Genomic DNA, 13,459 nt, shown 5'->3' with positions numbered 1-13,459 from the left:
TCTTTAAAAAACGGTTTAGTGCTTAGTGTTCGTAGCACAACAATGCAACTTAGTTCAGCAGATAGTTTGGCAACACTTAATTGAGCAAGAATAGGATTTTAAAAATAAGGCTTTACATAGGTTTGTCTTTTCAGGAGTTTGCTTTTAGAAGAATGCAAGGTAACTTTCATACTTCAAACAAATTAAACCATGAAATTGTTGATTGGTTCAAGAATTTATGGAAGAGAACTAATTTATAACAGAAAAACTTGGCATTGAGTGTGAATGCTCCATTGTTCTGAGCACAGCACAGGGGTTGGAGTGGGGTGGGGGAGGGTAAGGTTTACAGCAGCAGACATTTTCTCTTCCTCTTCTTTACAGGAGGGGGGCACAGAACTGCTCGAATGGCTTCATCAAACACTGTCTTGAGGCCTCGCTGTGTAAGTGCTGAGCATTCTAGGTATTTCACTGCACCTGGGGAAAGTGAAAAGGCAATTACAAAGCAGTTCTCCACAGCGAGAGCAGCCCTGCTTCTAGCTAACTCCGCAAGAAGAGCCAGGCATTTATTTTAATAAAGGCACAGCATCTGCCACAAACAAAATTTAGATCAGGTCAGCAGTGAGCCCGCTGCAGTCATACCAATCTCTTTTGCCATGGCAAGGCCCTGTGGGTAGGTGATAGGAGTCAGCTTCTTCTCCTTCAGTTTTTCAATAGTGTCCTTGTCATCCCGGAGATCGAGTTTGGTCCCCACTAAAATGATGGGGGTGTTGGGGCAATGGTGCCGCACCTCAGGATACCACTGAAAAAACAGAGTAGGTTGTGTGTGGGGTCAGATTTCCACAAAGGCTCTCGAACATCACCACCAAAGGGCTGTGTCCCTCATGACACTGCCCAGAGTCAGTCAAAGAGTAAAGGGAGAACATCAGACCCTGTTCAGGCAGCATTAAGAGCGAGTGTACAATTGCACATTTTTAGTGAAGCCAACAGGTGTTTCCATAGACTTTAAACATGTGCCCTGTTATGGGCTGTATTTTTCCCATACACCAGAAAACCTCTGATGTGCACTCCCCCACCCATGGAGACCACCTCTCATTTGTGAAGTCTCCACAATGCCATACAGCTGAGTTGTCCAAGGACACAACAGTAGCAGAGCACGTGCTAGAACACTGGCTGATGCAAGAAACGAGTGGTACCAGCCTAGTTCTTACATGCATTTGGTTTGTACTATTTTTCTTTAAACTGCATTAAAAGGAAAGTTCCTGTTCTTGATCTTAGCACCTTGTTGGCTGAAAACTCTTTAAACTACTGTTATCCTGTCACAGCATCAAGGAATGATTCATACTTAGAGTGTTTTATGAGCCCTGAACTTCCATGGCTTGGAAGTCAGGCAAATGGATTTCTGCTTCTTCAAACTACATTTCACATTGCCTGACAAATAAAAAATAAAAAAAACCACCTAATATTTTCCAGACGCTGCTGTGAAGTGAGCAGATACCAGCTTGTACTTACCTTAGCACGAACATTTTCAAAGGAAGCAGGACTCACAAGGGAAAAGCAGATTAAGAAGACATCCTACAAAACAAGTTGATAGAAGTTAGCGCAGCACAGCAACCATTGTAAAAATCCCATCACTCTGAATTCAAAGGCCAAGATCACCAGTGTCCCTATCACACTGTCAAAGGCAAGGCTGATGACACAGCTGCACGTGACAACGAGGGAGCTTTCCCAGTGGGAAATCATTCCCAGCTACAAGCAGATGCACAGGGAGCAGGGGAAGGACCCAACAACAAACGGATCGTAATCGAGTTCATAACCAGCTACTGCAGTAGCCAGCAACTAAACCACAAATGCTGTTGCACCACCAGTTTTTTCTCCCCCTTAATGTCCTATCTTCTCCCTCACTGACTTTTGGGGAAATAAAACGAGAAAACAAAACCACACTTGAGATCCTTGACAAACAGGAGGCAATGAAGAGCTGTCAGACTGGCTTCTGAACTGGGGGTTGGGTGCTCTTCATAGACTTACAAGTGATTTAAGCCTTGAAAGACACATAATTCATCAGCAGAGGATGTTGCAACATGTTACTGTTGACTCAATTTTTTAGATATCAATATACTATTAACATACTACTCTAAAGTAGTTTTAAATTGCAAAGGCAAAGTGTACAGTATGGGATGGAAATCATACAATGCCCATTTCCACAAGTGCTACTTCCATGCTCAAATCAGAAGAACCCTGTAGAACTGTCACTTCTACTGAATGTCAGGACAAAAAAATTTCAGAATTTCCCTATAATTGAATTAGGATTGAGAAGGATATTAAAAACCTTAAGAATTACACTAGCTCCCTCCTTCCCTTTCTAAATTATGAGAAAGCAGAGAGAAAAAGTGGGTGTTTTCAGGGATTGTACACATCTCCCTTTTCAACTGAAAGCAAAATAAAGATGATAAATAAAAGCAGGTAAAAACATTTTAGAGCAAAGGCTTACACTAGCTACCATACAGTATACACTTCAAACAAACAACGAGCTTCATACATGACATGACACACTGTAGTCTACAAACATTCAGAATAACTACAAAATTAACTTCCTCTCTCCAAACAGATGAAGATTATAATCCTGCTGTCTGACCCAAAACTCAATAAACATCTCCCAAACAAGCCCAGCTTTCCCCAACCTACCTCTGCATCCGTACTTATTCCGGTATCAAATGTGTTAAAGAATCAGGCATTTCAGATTGTTAGTTGATTGTGCTGCATTTCAAGGCATTTTGTTAGGTCAGCATCTGACATCTGCACTGCTAAGCACTTGCAACCCAGTTGTTCATGCATCACCCCAACAAGTTTCCACAGCAGCGTCCCAGAAGAAGAAAGAAACAACATCAAATAATGTGATACTATGGCCACTACTTCTGTTTTCCAATTCTGTGGGTTTGTGGTGATTGAAGTTCTGCACATTACACAGACTCTCTCCTTTACTAGCTCCAGAGATTAAAAAAAAAAAAAACCAAAACAGCATAACAATGAGAAATTACTTTAAGGTTTCAGGCGTCTTGCACACTACTGGTCTTAATAAATAGGAGGAAAAGCTCTTTGCAAGGAAAGGTTTACTCTTAGCAATTCATATGAAGAAATCTGGTAACAGTTCTCAAATCCAGCAATTCAATAGTTCCAAGAAAAGTATTTGTTTAAAAAAAATAGGGGCCAATTTATCACCGTGGTAAGCAAGACAAGATGACAGAACTTGGAACTGAAGTTGATTTAAAGTTTTACATACGGCAATAGGTTGATCTGTCAGACTGGAAGATATATTCTTACCATTGGTTCCTCCAACCTAATAACAGTAGGAGATAAAGTTACTCCTCAAATGGATTTAAGGGAAAACGTTCTCTCAGTCAGTGCTTTGTGCTCACAAATACTCACAACGTGGCTTTTCTTCTTAAGAGAGACGCTGCCCTGTAATTCAGCACAACCAGCTACCTGCACCCAGAACAGACCCCCAGACTTCCCAAACCCTGGAAGTGGCTGGCTGCATTGTCAGAGGAGATGTGCAAGAGCGAGTCTTGTGAAAATCATCCTCCTAACTTAGTTTTCTTTTTGGCTTGGTCTCCTTAGGAAACCTTTTCTGGCTCAACTTCTTCCTTCTCCAAATATTTTGAAATACTGATAGACTTCATATGCATTCAGGAGAAGGTATTAAATTCCTGTATATTTTAAGGAAAAAAGTAAAAAATATAAATAAGGGGAAAAGATACAAATTAATGCCTCCACTAGGGCAAGGTTCTTACTGTGGAGTTCACAGCTGTGGAACTGCTGGCTGGCCAAGTAACCAGCAACACCTGCTTTCACCTTTCCCCAGATGTAGTTCAGGTGCACACACAGGGAAACAGAGCCACGAGAACATGTGAGGGGCGAGCTGTAAATAGCACAGGGAAGGGAGGGGGAGGCTGAATGCAGATCCTCAAAAAAGTCAGACTTCATCAGCACCACTGTTCTCTTCCTCTGTGTTTTTTTGTCAATTTCATGGGTTTTTTGTCCCTTAAGTGATAATTTTACATATTGCACAAATCTAAAACCTGAAGACTGCTTCATAAGAAGTTCAAGACTTACCACCCTGTTTCATTTTCTGCTGTAAGAAACAATCCAAATAACTGGAAGTACTTCAAACCTTTACTTAACACTTACACATGCTTGCACAGAAGATGTGTTTTTTTAACCTAAAGTATGCTCAGATCAATGTGGAATTCTTCTGCAGTCTGTCAGAAAGCCACAGTTATTTTAGCAGGCTGAAGACATGCACATGCATTTGTCCCTTTGTCACAGGAGACAAATGATGACAACCCTTACAACCCTGCTCTCTCACACTATTGAGTCATCTTTCAACATACCTTTTTCTACCCTGAGATACATTTTTTAAAATATTTTTATGACGTTAAACAAAGCTTAAGTTCTCCTAAGTACCCTATAATATCTAAATATTAGTGAAAAACAGCTTTCCATTGTTCCTCTTCCTAGAAAAGGGAGATATTTCTACTAGAGTTGCCTAGAACTGGCAAGTCCATATCCATCCTGGGTATCGTAACCGATAGGAAAGCCTAATTGTAGGAGTTAGTGACCAATGAATTAAGGGAAATTGTGAATTAAGACAGTTTACTTTAAAAAGCACCAGCGTTCATTAAATAGGATTCACATTATTCGACAGAGCAGTTATGCTGTAGAATAACTGGAACAATTTCACATTTATATCAGTAGCATTGAATATACATATATTTGACAGTTAACAACAGTAATCAATGCAAAAAAACCCCCTGCAAATGACCACCTTCCTTTACTTACAGCACAGCTCCCACCAGGTAAAAGTAACTGCTCTGAAGAGACTAGAAAACCAGCCTCCACAAAGATTAACTGTAGCTGAAGGTGGACTGGAAAGAGCAGAGCAGATTACTTCAGCATTTTCCTTACACAAGGGGAGATGCAGCATGCAGACAGGAGTTAACCAGTTGCAAGCATGGAAGACAGAAGCACCTTTGTATTGATGTTACAGCACAAACTACCATAAGCAATAAAACAGCCATGGGCTTATCTATATTTGAAAGCTCCAACCCAGCCTCTGTCAATGCCGACAGTATCTTCATTCAGTACTGCCCCTTTCACATTTAGAGCATCTTCACAGAGACTAAACAATATCAAGTGCTTAGCAGTGACAGTGTCAGGTTGCAGCCAAACATCACACCTAAAAACAAAAACAAACCCTGCTTTTGGCAGGCATGCTAACCTTAAAATCAATGGCCTAGCTGATGGGACTATTCACCAAGAGGGGGTTTTGTTTGGTTGGGGTTTGTTGTTTTGGGGTTTTTTGTTTGGGTTTTTGTTGCTGTTGTTGTTTTAGATGAAGTGTTCTAGTTGATTCTCAGGCTGCAACTACACAAAAGTCAACATGTATCAGTGTACACAAATTTTAACATTTGTACAACTGGAGACAAACTGAAGATTATAATATTACAGCTACAGCACGCAGGGTGAAGGAAGGTAGCTTGCACCAAACAAGCTGTCACTAATAAATACAACTCCAGATGTGACAGTGTTGGCTGTATGTTTAAAAAGAAAAAACCCTTCTGTTAGACAAAGCTGTTGACATTCTTTCTGGTTTCACACTGTAGTTCTTACTGTTTGTGGATAGGAGAGTGGACGTAGTCTGTCATAGTCCTCTTGACCAGCTGTATCCCACAAACCCAGATTGACCGGTTTTCCATCAACCATTACATTAGCAGAGTAGTTGTCGAAACTAAAAAGTAAAGAGAGAGTTAGCTGTGTTAGCTCACAGCAAAATACTGCACCCAAGGACTTTTTCCTACAGAGCCCTAATTGGGAACATGACAAAAGGAAGTATTTTTATTGCATCCTTCTGCTCCCCAGAAACAGTAAAGTTGTTCTTTAAATACTGAGCCTGGTACTGGGTAATGAAGGAAGAAATATGCACACCAGACTTGGTCCAGTCTGAACAAAGTCAGCTTCTTCATTGCTCTGCCAAAGGAAGCGTTAATCTCAGTAAGTACAGGAAAGCAGGTGATGGTCTTAGAAAGCACTGGCCAATCTTAGTGGGACATTCAGCAAGTTGATCTGTCTCATTTTGTAAGATTTAGAATAGAAGATACATGAGCAACAACCAAGGAATTCTTAATGACAACAGTAGGTAAGAAAAAAAAACCACAAAACCAAAAACAATTTCTATTAATCCTGCTAATCAAAACCCCCTCCAATAAACATCAAAGTTAATTAGGGGGGGGCAGCAGAGGCGTGTTTTTTATCTCACCACTACTGTAGGCGCAAAGGTTTCAATGACTTGTTAAGTCTATACTAAGTTCACTGGGAACACAAGTATACTGTAATGCAAAAAATCTGAATTTAAGACCAAAACAAGGAAACGGGAGCAATTAAGGTAACAAGGCCTTGGAAGGGTAACTAAAGTCATCTGCAAATCTCATTAGAATCTATTTTGTTATCTGAAAAACTCATCAATACTTACAGAGAGCAAGATAGCCAGATAAATATAGAGACATCCGAAAGGGGCAAAGCAGCTGCTCGTGTATAAAAGGCCTCCCCACAGCAGGCCCTCAAAAAGAGAACTACACTAATACTGATACTGGTAAATCCTTACATGCACAAAAATGGGAAGCACCAAAATAAATGAGTCCCCACAATCTTGCCTGAGGAGCTGCAGAGCTGTGGCTGGCTTAGCACAGGACTGGCAGTAGCACAAAAATGGAAGGAACAAGAGAGAAAAAAAATCTCTAGTCACGTAAACCAACTGTTTCTGACAAGGACATGATGCTTTACAAGCCATCAGCCTCGGGACTGCTTATTATGAATGATATTAAAGACAGAAATAACACATCATTTTAAAAGAGAGCAGCATCTGATAAAATGTTGGTAAATGTTAGTCCCTGAGAAGTTAGGCCTGGTGAGCAGAGAGAGGCAAAACTGACGGAGCACAAACCAGCACTGGTGTCACCATACTGAGCAGTAAAAGCCCAAAGTGCTGCTTCTTACACACACCTGGATACTCAAACGTTTAAGGTGAAACTGAGAGGTGCTTGCAGCCAATCCAAACAATTCAAATAAGGAATCTGGAATGGCAGTAAGCACGAAGTTGACATAAATAAGTTATTAGGATTTTAGAAGTACTTACACAGTGGGTATATATTCTCCAGGAAATGCATTGGTTGTGTAACTGATGAGTAGGCATGTTTTACCTACAGCACTGTAAAAAGAGAAAGTTCACATTTAAAACACATGGATGTTGAATAATATTCAAGAAATAATGTTCTTTTTATGGAAGAAGACTAATTACATCCAGTCATCTAAGGAACAATCGAGTGTCGGTAGTTGCTACTGTGCAAGAAAACAGTTAACAGACTGTACCCTTAAGATTACTGGCAATGGAAACACACCTAACATAAATATCCATTTTGTGAAGTGGCAAATTACTAAATTTTGTTAATTTTCAGACAAAAAACCCCCCACAAGTCTTAATAAGACTACTAACATCTGCTTGTCACCTGACTGAATACTCATCAAGACCACCTTACTCCAACTCCCTGAAAGTAAAAAAAACAACCTATAAAGTATTTCCTGACACCCCTGACACAATTCCAAGACTGGTGTCTTTTCCAGAAAATGGTATCCCTTCGCCTAAGTGAAGTTTGAAAAAAGCTTGAAAAGTACAATTTCTCAACACGTCGTTACTTTTGAGTATTTGAGGAACAAATACAAACTATAATCCTCACAATATTTATCGCTATTGCAAAATGACTCCTCACAAGCTTTCATCAGCTATTCAAACACTTCATAAACTGATTTATAGATAAATTACATTCCAGTACTGGAGAACTTGGAACACAGAACCTTTCCCCACCAATCTAATTCTGAACAGCCTCACACAGGGGCAGGACAAGGTTCTGTTCCAGGTTTCTTTCAAAACTCTGGCAGCCAGCTCCTTCCCTCTCCACCCTCCTCCCCACAGCTTATCTAGAGTCAAACATTAGATTAACACCACCACTGCATTTGTTACTGTTTCAATTAAAGGGTTGGAAAACTTGCAATTGGACCATATTTCTTTTCTAAAACAGACTCTGCAAAGAGTGTTTCTGACACTGCAGACTGGTTCCCATGCTGGCTTCTCACTGGAGGTGCATAATCCTTTAACAGTGCGAGAGATTCCAGAGGCAAGTGTGCAACTAGTTCCTCAAAAGCAGTAACGCCCAGCCAGCCTTACACTCACTGGTCCCCATCACTCTTCTCAAACAAACTCCCATGCAAGGAAAGCTGCACTGTCTTGCAGATGTTCTATCATTGCACCGATTTGCTCAAAGCAAGTCAGCAGTAACTCTGAAACCCCACTGCACTTACACATGTAATCTCGCCATTAGTGTTGAGTTTGACTCACGAGCCTCCTGAACTAAATCTTTCACACGTTGAAGGAGTTCATTGAAGTTTTAGTGTAGAACTGGAGTTAATGTTAAAAAAAAAAAAAGCCAAACAGAAAACAAACCACAAACCCAACCTAAGAGCCAAATGCTACTGCTAAAAATATCCTATTATCCTTTAGCTTCTGCAGAAGAAAAAAACTCACGGAAACAAGCTTTAGTCGCGGGCTTACAAGCTGCCCATCTGCAAACACTCTGAGGCATTCATACCTGAAATTTACTAGGTAGCTTCCACTTAAATCACATTATTTAAAATTATTTAATACTCAACATTAACCAACCAGCCTTACCTAGAGACTCACAAATTAAGGCAGGTTAAGTAAATTTGAGCTTTGTCACAACCATAAATTACCGTGTGTGTTGCAGCTCAATCTGCAACAAGTCTCTCTGTTAAACTTTGAGGAGTTCCATTTTGCATTAGCCCAAGAAGTTACTTGATAGCAGCACCTGACAACATTACCTCAAATGCCTGAGCTATGAAAGAGTTGCTTCAGTGTGCAAAATTATCTAGGATTTTATTCTACATGCCCATTTTTTAATTGTAATTTTATGTTTCTGAACAGACATCTAGCATAACATCCCATCTGCTGCAACTCTGATCATACCAAGCAGTTTTCCACTCTACTTTTCACACCTGCTTCTAAGGAAACAAGATGCCAGCTCCTTGCACACTCTGAGATTTCTTTTCTTTTTCCTTTCAGCATGCACTCTCTTTTACCAAGCTATAACAACAACAAAAAGGAGGCATTTAATTCCATTCTTTGTAAGTATGATCTCTGAACGTTTCCCTGTAGTAACAGGCTTCAGATATACTTGTGCTCAAAAGTACAAGAGGGATTTACCCTTCAAAAACTTCTGTGGGAAAGAATCAGGGAGCAGTATGACAACACAGCTAGCCAATTTAACAGCTGCTGAAAGAGGAGATCCCATCTTATCTCTTGTACTAGCACTCACTGACTCTGTAACAAGCCAGAACAGGGAGTTAAGGAAAGCTCTTCTCTCCACCTCCTCCATACAGACAACTTGCTATTTTAGCTCCCCGAGCAATCAGTTCCAATATCTTGCTGAACAGCACTCACACCACCACAGAGGAGGCTGCGCTGGCCCAGCTTATAAAGGACAAACGTGAAAACCTTCAAAAGGCCAAGAGGAGCAAAAGGCATCTTCTTTGGGAAATTTCTTCAGGCGAAGAGGCTACCTGTTCTCATGCTTCTAGAACCTGTTTGGTCTGATACTTCATTTTCCACTAGAGTTCATTACAGGTAATTTAGACTTCTAACAAATTAATGTTGAACTCAACATTTTCAGCAGTGGATCAAGAACTTTTCTCTGCGCGCAGGGTCCTTTGCTCACCTGACACCGAAACTGGTGAGTCTGCTCTGGCTAATCAGAACAGCGCAGGAAGGAGGTGGTGAGAGATTTCATCCCAACTCAGAAGTGCCTGTAGTGTGCTTCTGCAGCACCAATCAGCCAGAGTCATTTAAACAAGAAAAAAACACGTCCAACAACCCTGTTTCAGAGTTGCTCCAACTAGGTTTCCTGCCTTCCTTGCCTTTTGGCTCGTTGCCCTACAAATCAGATCACTACAGTCACTAGTCTTAAAAATAAACACTAATGCCTACCTTTATAAATAAAGTACATCCTCTAAATACTTTATCAACTTTTTTAGACCTCTCACTTCTGTATTAAAGCAACTCCCCTAAACAGAACGCTAACTGTTCAGCAAAATATAAATTCTTGAATGTAAAGGCTGAGACTAAGAAACTAAAATAACACCAAACCAAGATTAGTCATAACAAGATTTCTAGCAACTACTTAATCATAGCTCTGTCCACCCACTATTACATAAATGAAACTAGTGACATTTGACTGTAATTAAAAATACGGCCTACAGAAATCCAGCATCTTAATGACTTAACAGCAAGTGAAAAGACTTACAAAAGACAGCACTGAGTCCCTTATTGCCTCCAGGTACCATCCACGAATCAATGTATTTATATAACCACTTACATATTAATTCCTGAAAGCAAACATATCATCTCTTTCCTGGCCTTACTTACAGTACCAAGCTTTATGAAGTTTCCCCACTGTGTTAGCGCTGCTTGGAGCCATGTTATGTGACATGCACTGAAAATGCCACTGAGGACCTGCACCAGCGTTTCTTCCACTCTAAAGGCACTGGAGCTGCACAGATGTGAGTCTCCTGCTTTTCCACAACTGGAAACTAGTGGTGAGAATTTAGCTCCCACCTGCAGCCCTGGCAATGCAGGCCAGCTGAAGTACTTGCTGGTTTAACTCTGGAAATGCTGATATCTACAAACAGGTGGCAGCCTTCATAAAAAGCTGTGATTATGTCATTTCTTTCTCTAATCCACGTGAACAACCTCCCTGGCAGACACGATGCACAACAGCCCAGGTTTTCACTCAAAACTTAGTGTGGCTGAGATTTCTCTAGTACCATCCCCAAACCAAAAGCTCGGCATTTCTGCTATAACAGGTTTAGTTACATATGGCTCTGCCAGACAAACTGTTTTACTCACTCTGACACACCCTCTCCCAAATACGCTGTTCAGTATCTACGAACCTACTACATTTTTTAAACTTTAAAAGTTCAGTACCCCATGTTACTAAATTTCAAGCCACTGCACTCTGTGCAGATTGCACTGGAGAGACCCGAGGTGTTCAGCGTCTTACACGAACACTGCGCCAGGCTCAGCAACATTTCATACCGCCGAACAGCTGCTTTTTCAGAGTGAAAACAAAAGCTGCTAAAAATAACTTACACCAATGCTTTTTCTCAAGTGTCAATCAACAGCAATTCCTGCAGTTACTCAAGTGGAGTGCTCTTCATCTGTCCTGCACATTCCTACTGCTCTATATCACCAAGAAGTCAAAGCAACAGTTGCCATTTATTTTTCCTCAAACAATCCTCGCAGTGAAGAAAAAAAAACCAGGCCAAAATATGATAGCACACTCAGCACACATGCTGTGTTTTTCTAGTCAAATTAGTTGTCTAAACAGATACTAGTCAAAGCTCTAAGAACAAACATGAGTTATGTATGAGAAACAGCCTACTCATTTCCAAATTTAAAAACACAGTAATCACAAAGGTACCTCTACAGCTTTATTTTTTTCCTAGCAGACCTTTGCAGACACAAAACAATACCTAAGTTTTCTATTACATAAGCAAATCTTTAACTTGCATTGTTTTACAGAAACACTAAAGCTTTAGCCTTATCTAAGCCAAACATTACACATTTCCTAGAATACCTGGAATTCTTGAACTTTTGAAGCAGCAGCAGCACAGAGAAACACAAATACTTAAATGTTTCTTTAAAACACTGATTGGAGAATGATACAAAGCTACCAAAAATGAGCAATAGTACCTGAATGGAACCTCAGGAGACATTTGTTTCTAACTAAGGAGGAAGGAAAAGAAATTAAACTACTGTATTTTGTCCACACATACGTACAAAACTCAGGTAGAAATATACCATTTCATTTCCAAGACAAAGAGCTGTAAATATGTTCAGAAATGGGACAGTTTACAAAGCAAATGAGAGAACTGTTTTGTTGAATGAATTCCTGAACATTATATAGTCTGTGCTTTCTCAAATCTAGCAGAGGAAGTAGACTGAACTGTCCTCCCCACCCAAACGCGCTGCACTGCATTTATTTACAGCACTCTCACAGACAACACAGTGCAGCTGAATTAAAAGAACTGATATAACAGAAAAGCAAATTTGTTGGTTTAAAAATCAATATAACCAAAAGAACAGTCCCTAGTTATCCAATCTAGCACCAAAGAATTGCATTACTATGTAGACTATGAAGTCTTTGTTAAGATACTACTTCCATCTTCATATTGCTCAATTGCTCAAAATCATACACAGCAAGTCAAAACAGATTTATTACAGGGAGTGAGTTTATTTTTTAACTGTACTTAACTGCCTTTTTACAGATTTTACATCTTAAAAATGAAAACAACAAAAAACCCACCCCACACAAATAACTTGAAGATTAAGCCACCACATGAAATTACAGAGTGGCAAGACCATTTAGCTACACTTCACTCCTCTGTCAGCTACAGAAGTTTGTTGTGATACCAATTATGCTCAGCCCACACTGGGATTTTTGTTTCTCCTAAGGGAAGAAAAACCTCTCAAACTGCATAAGACAAGTCTTGTTTCCCAGCTGGCCTGTGATGTTCCCCTGAGCTCTGACATACAGTAGGAGAAAGGATGCTCAGAGTTGATGGGAACAGCATCATGGAGAATATTCAAAAGTATCAAACACACAAACTCTTCCCCCACCACAATTCCAGCATTCCTCACATTGACATCCAACAGCCAAACTTAAGAGTTAACTTGATTCTAAAAAGCATCCTAAAGTTGTTTCACTTACAAGTAATACTATATTAGAATGTTGTAGGTGTAACAGTTCTTTACAGACAAGTATATCATTAATTATTTGTATTTCAAGTGCTTTATCAGCCTCCTTTAGACAGGAACCTTACAAGACTGGATGTATGCATGCAGAAAAACAGTCTGCTCACAAGCATTTGTGATCTGCTCAGTTTAACACATTTCACTTAGTTTTACTGCAAGAATCAGATACCGAAAATCTAAACAGCAATAAGAAACGAGATTGATACTTTCACAAAAGATAGTTCAGATCAATATTCAGTTTATCGTATCACTAAAAGCCTAGTCATTTTTTGCTACTGTTGCTTAATACACTTTGATTACTTCGCTGTGTCTAGTCATATATAAATCACGAGAAGCAGGAGGCAGCTCCATGGTGCGGCGGGAGAAGCCACCCACCCCCGCCAGGACCAACCCCAAGCGCACACCCTGTACCGCGGCAGCCCAGAGCCACTCCTGTCACCACGAATATGAAGTACTCGGCCACCACTACAGCCCCTACGCCCGGAGCACCTTCCCCAGGCAGCGATGCAGGGCTCGGGGAGGAACCCAGCGCCGGGGACACCCACC

The 13,459-nt window shown here is 40.4% G+C and overlaps 1 protein-coding gene across 1 annotated transcript; it reads right to left on the bottom strand.

The window, feature by feature from the left end:
* LOC104523859 (ras-related C3 botulinum toxin substrate 1) lies at positions 1-7,238 on the bottom strand. The gene is made up of 5 exons (XM_029084650.1): positions 7,169-7,238; positions 5,647-5,764; positions 1,489-1,551; positions 619-778; positions 1-453 (listed from the first exon to the last, which is right to left on the bottom strand). Exons 2-5 carry the CDS (start codon positions 5,737-5,739, stop codon positions 323-325), a joined length of 447 nt encoding a protein of 148 aa, XP_028940483.1. The 5' UTR covers positions 5,740-5,764; positions 7,169-7,238; the 3' UTR covers positions 1-322.
* Positions 7,239-13,459: the final 6,221 nt, after the last annotated feature.

This window comes from Antrostomus carolinensis, unplaced genomic scaffold, assembly GCF_000700745.2.
Source record: "Antrostomus carolinensis isolate BGI_N321 unplaced genomic scaffold, ASM70074v2 scaffold42904, whole genome shotgun sequence".
NCBI lineage: Eukaryota > Metazoa > Chordata > Aves > Caprimulgiformes > Caprimulgidae > Antrostomus > Antrostomus carolinensis.
The sequence above is the reverse complement of the archived record's forward strand: the minus strand, read 5'-3'. Positions and strand labels throughout refer to the sequence as shown.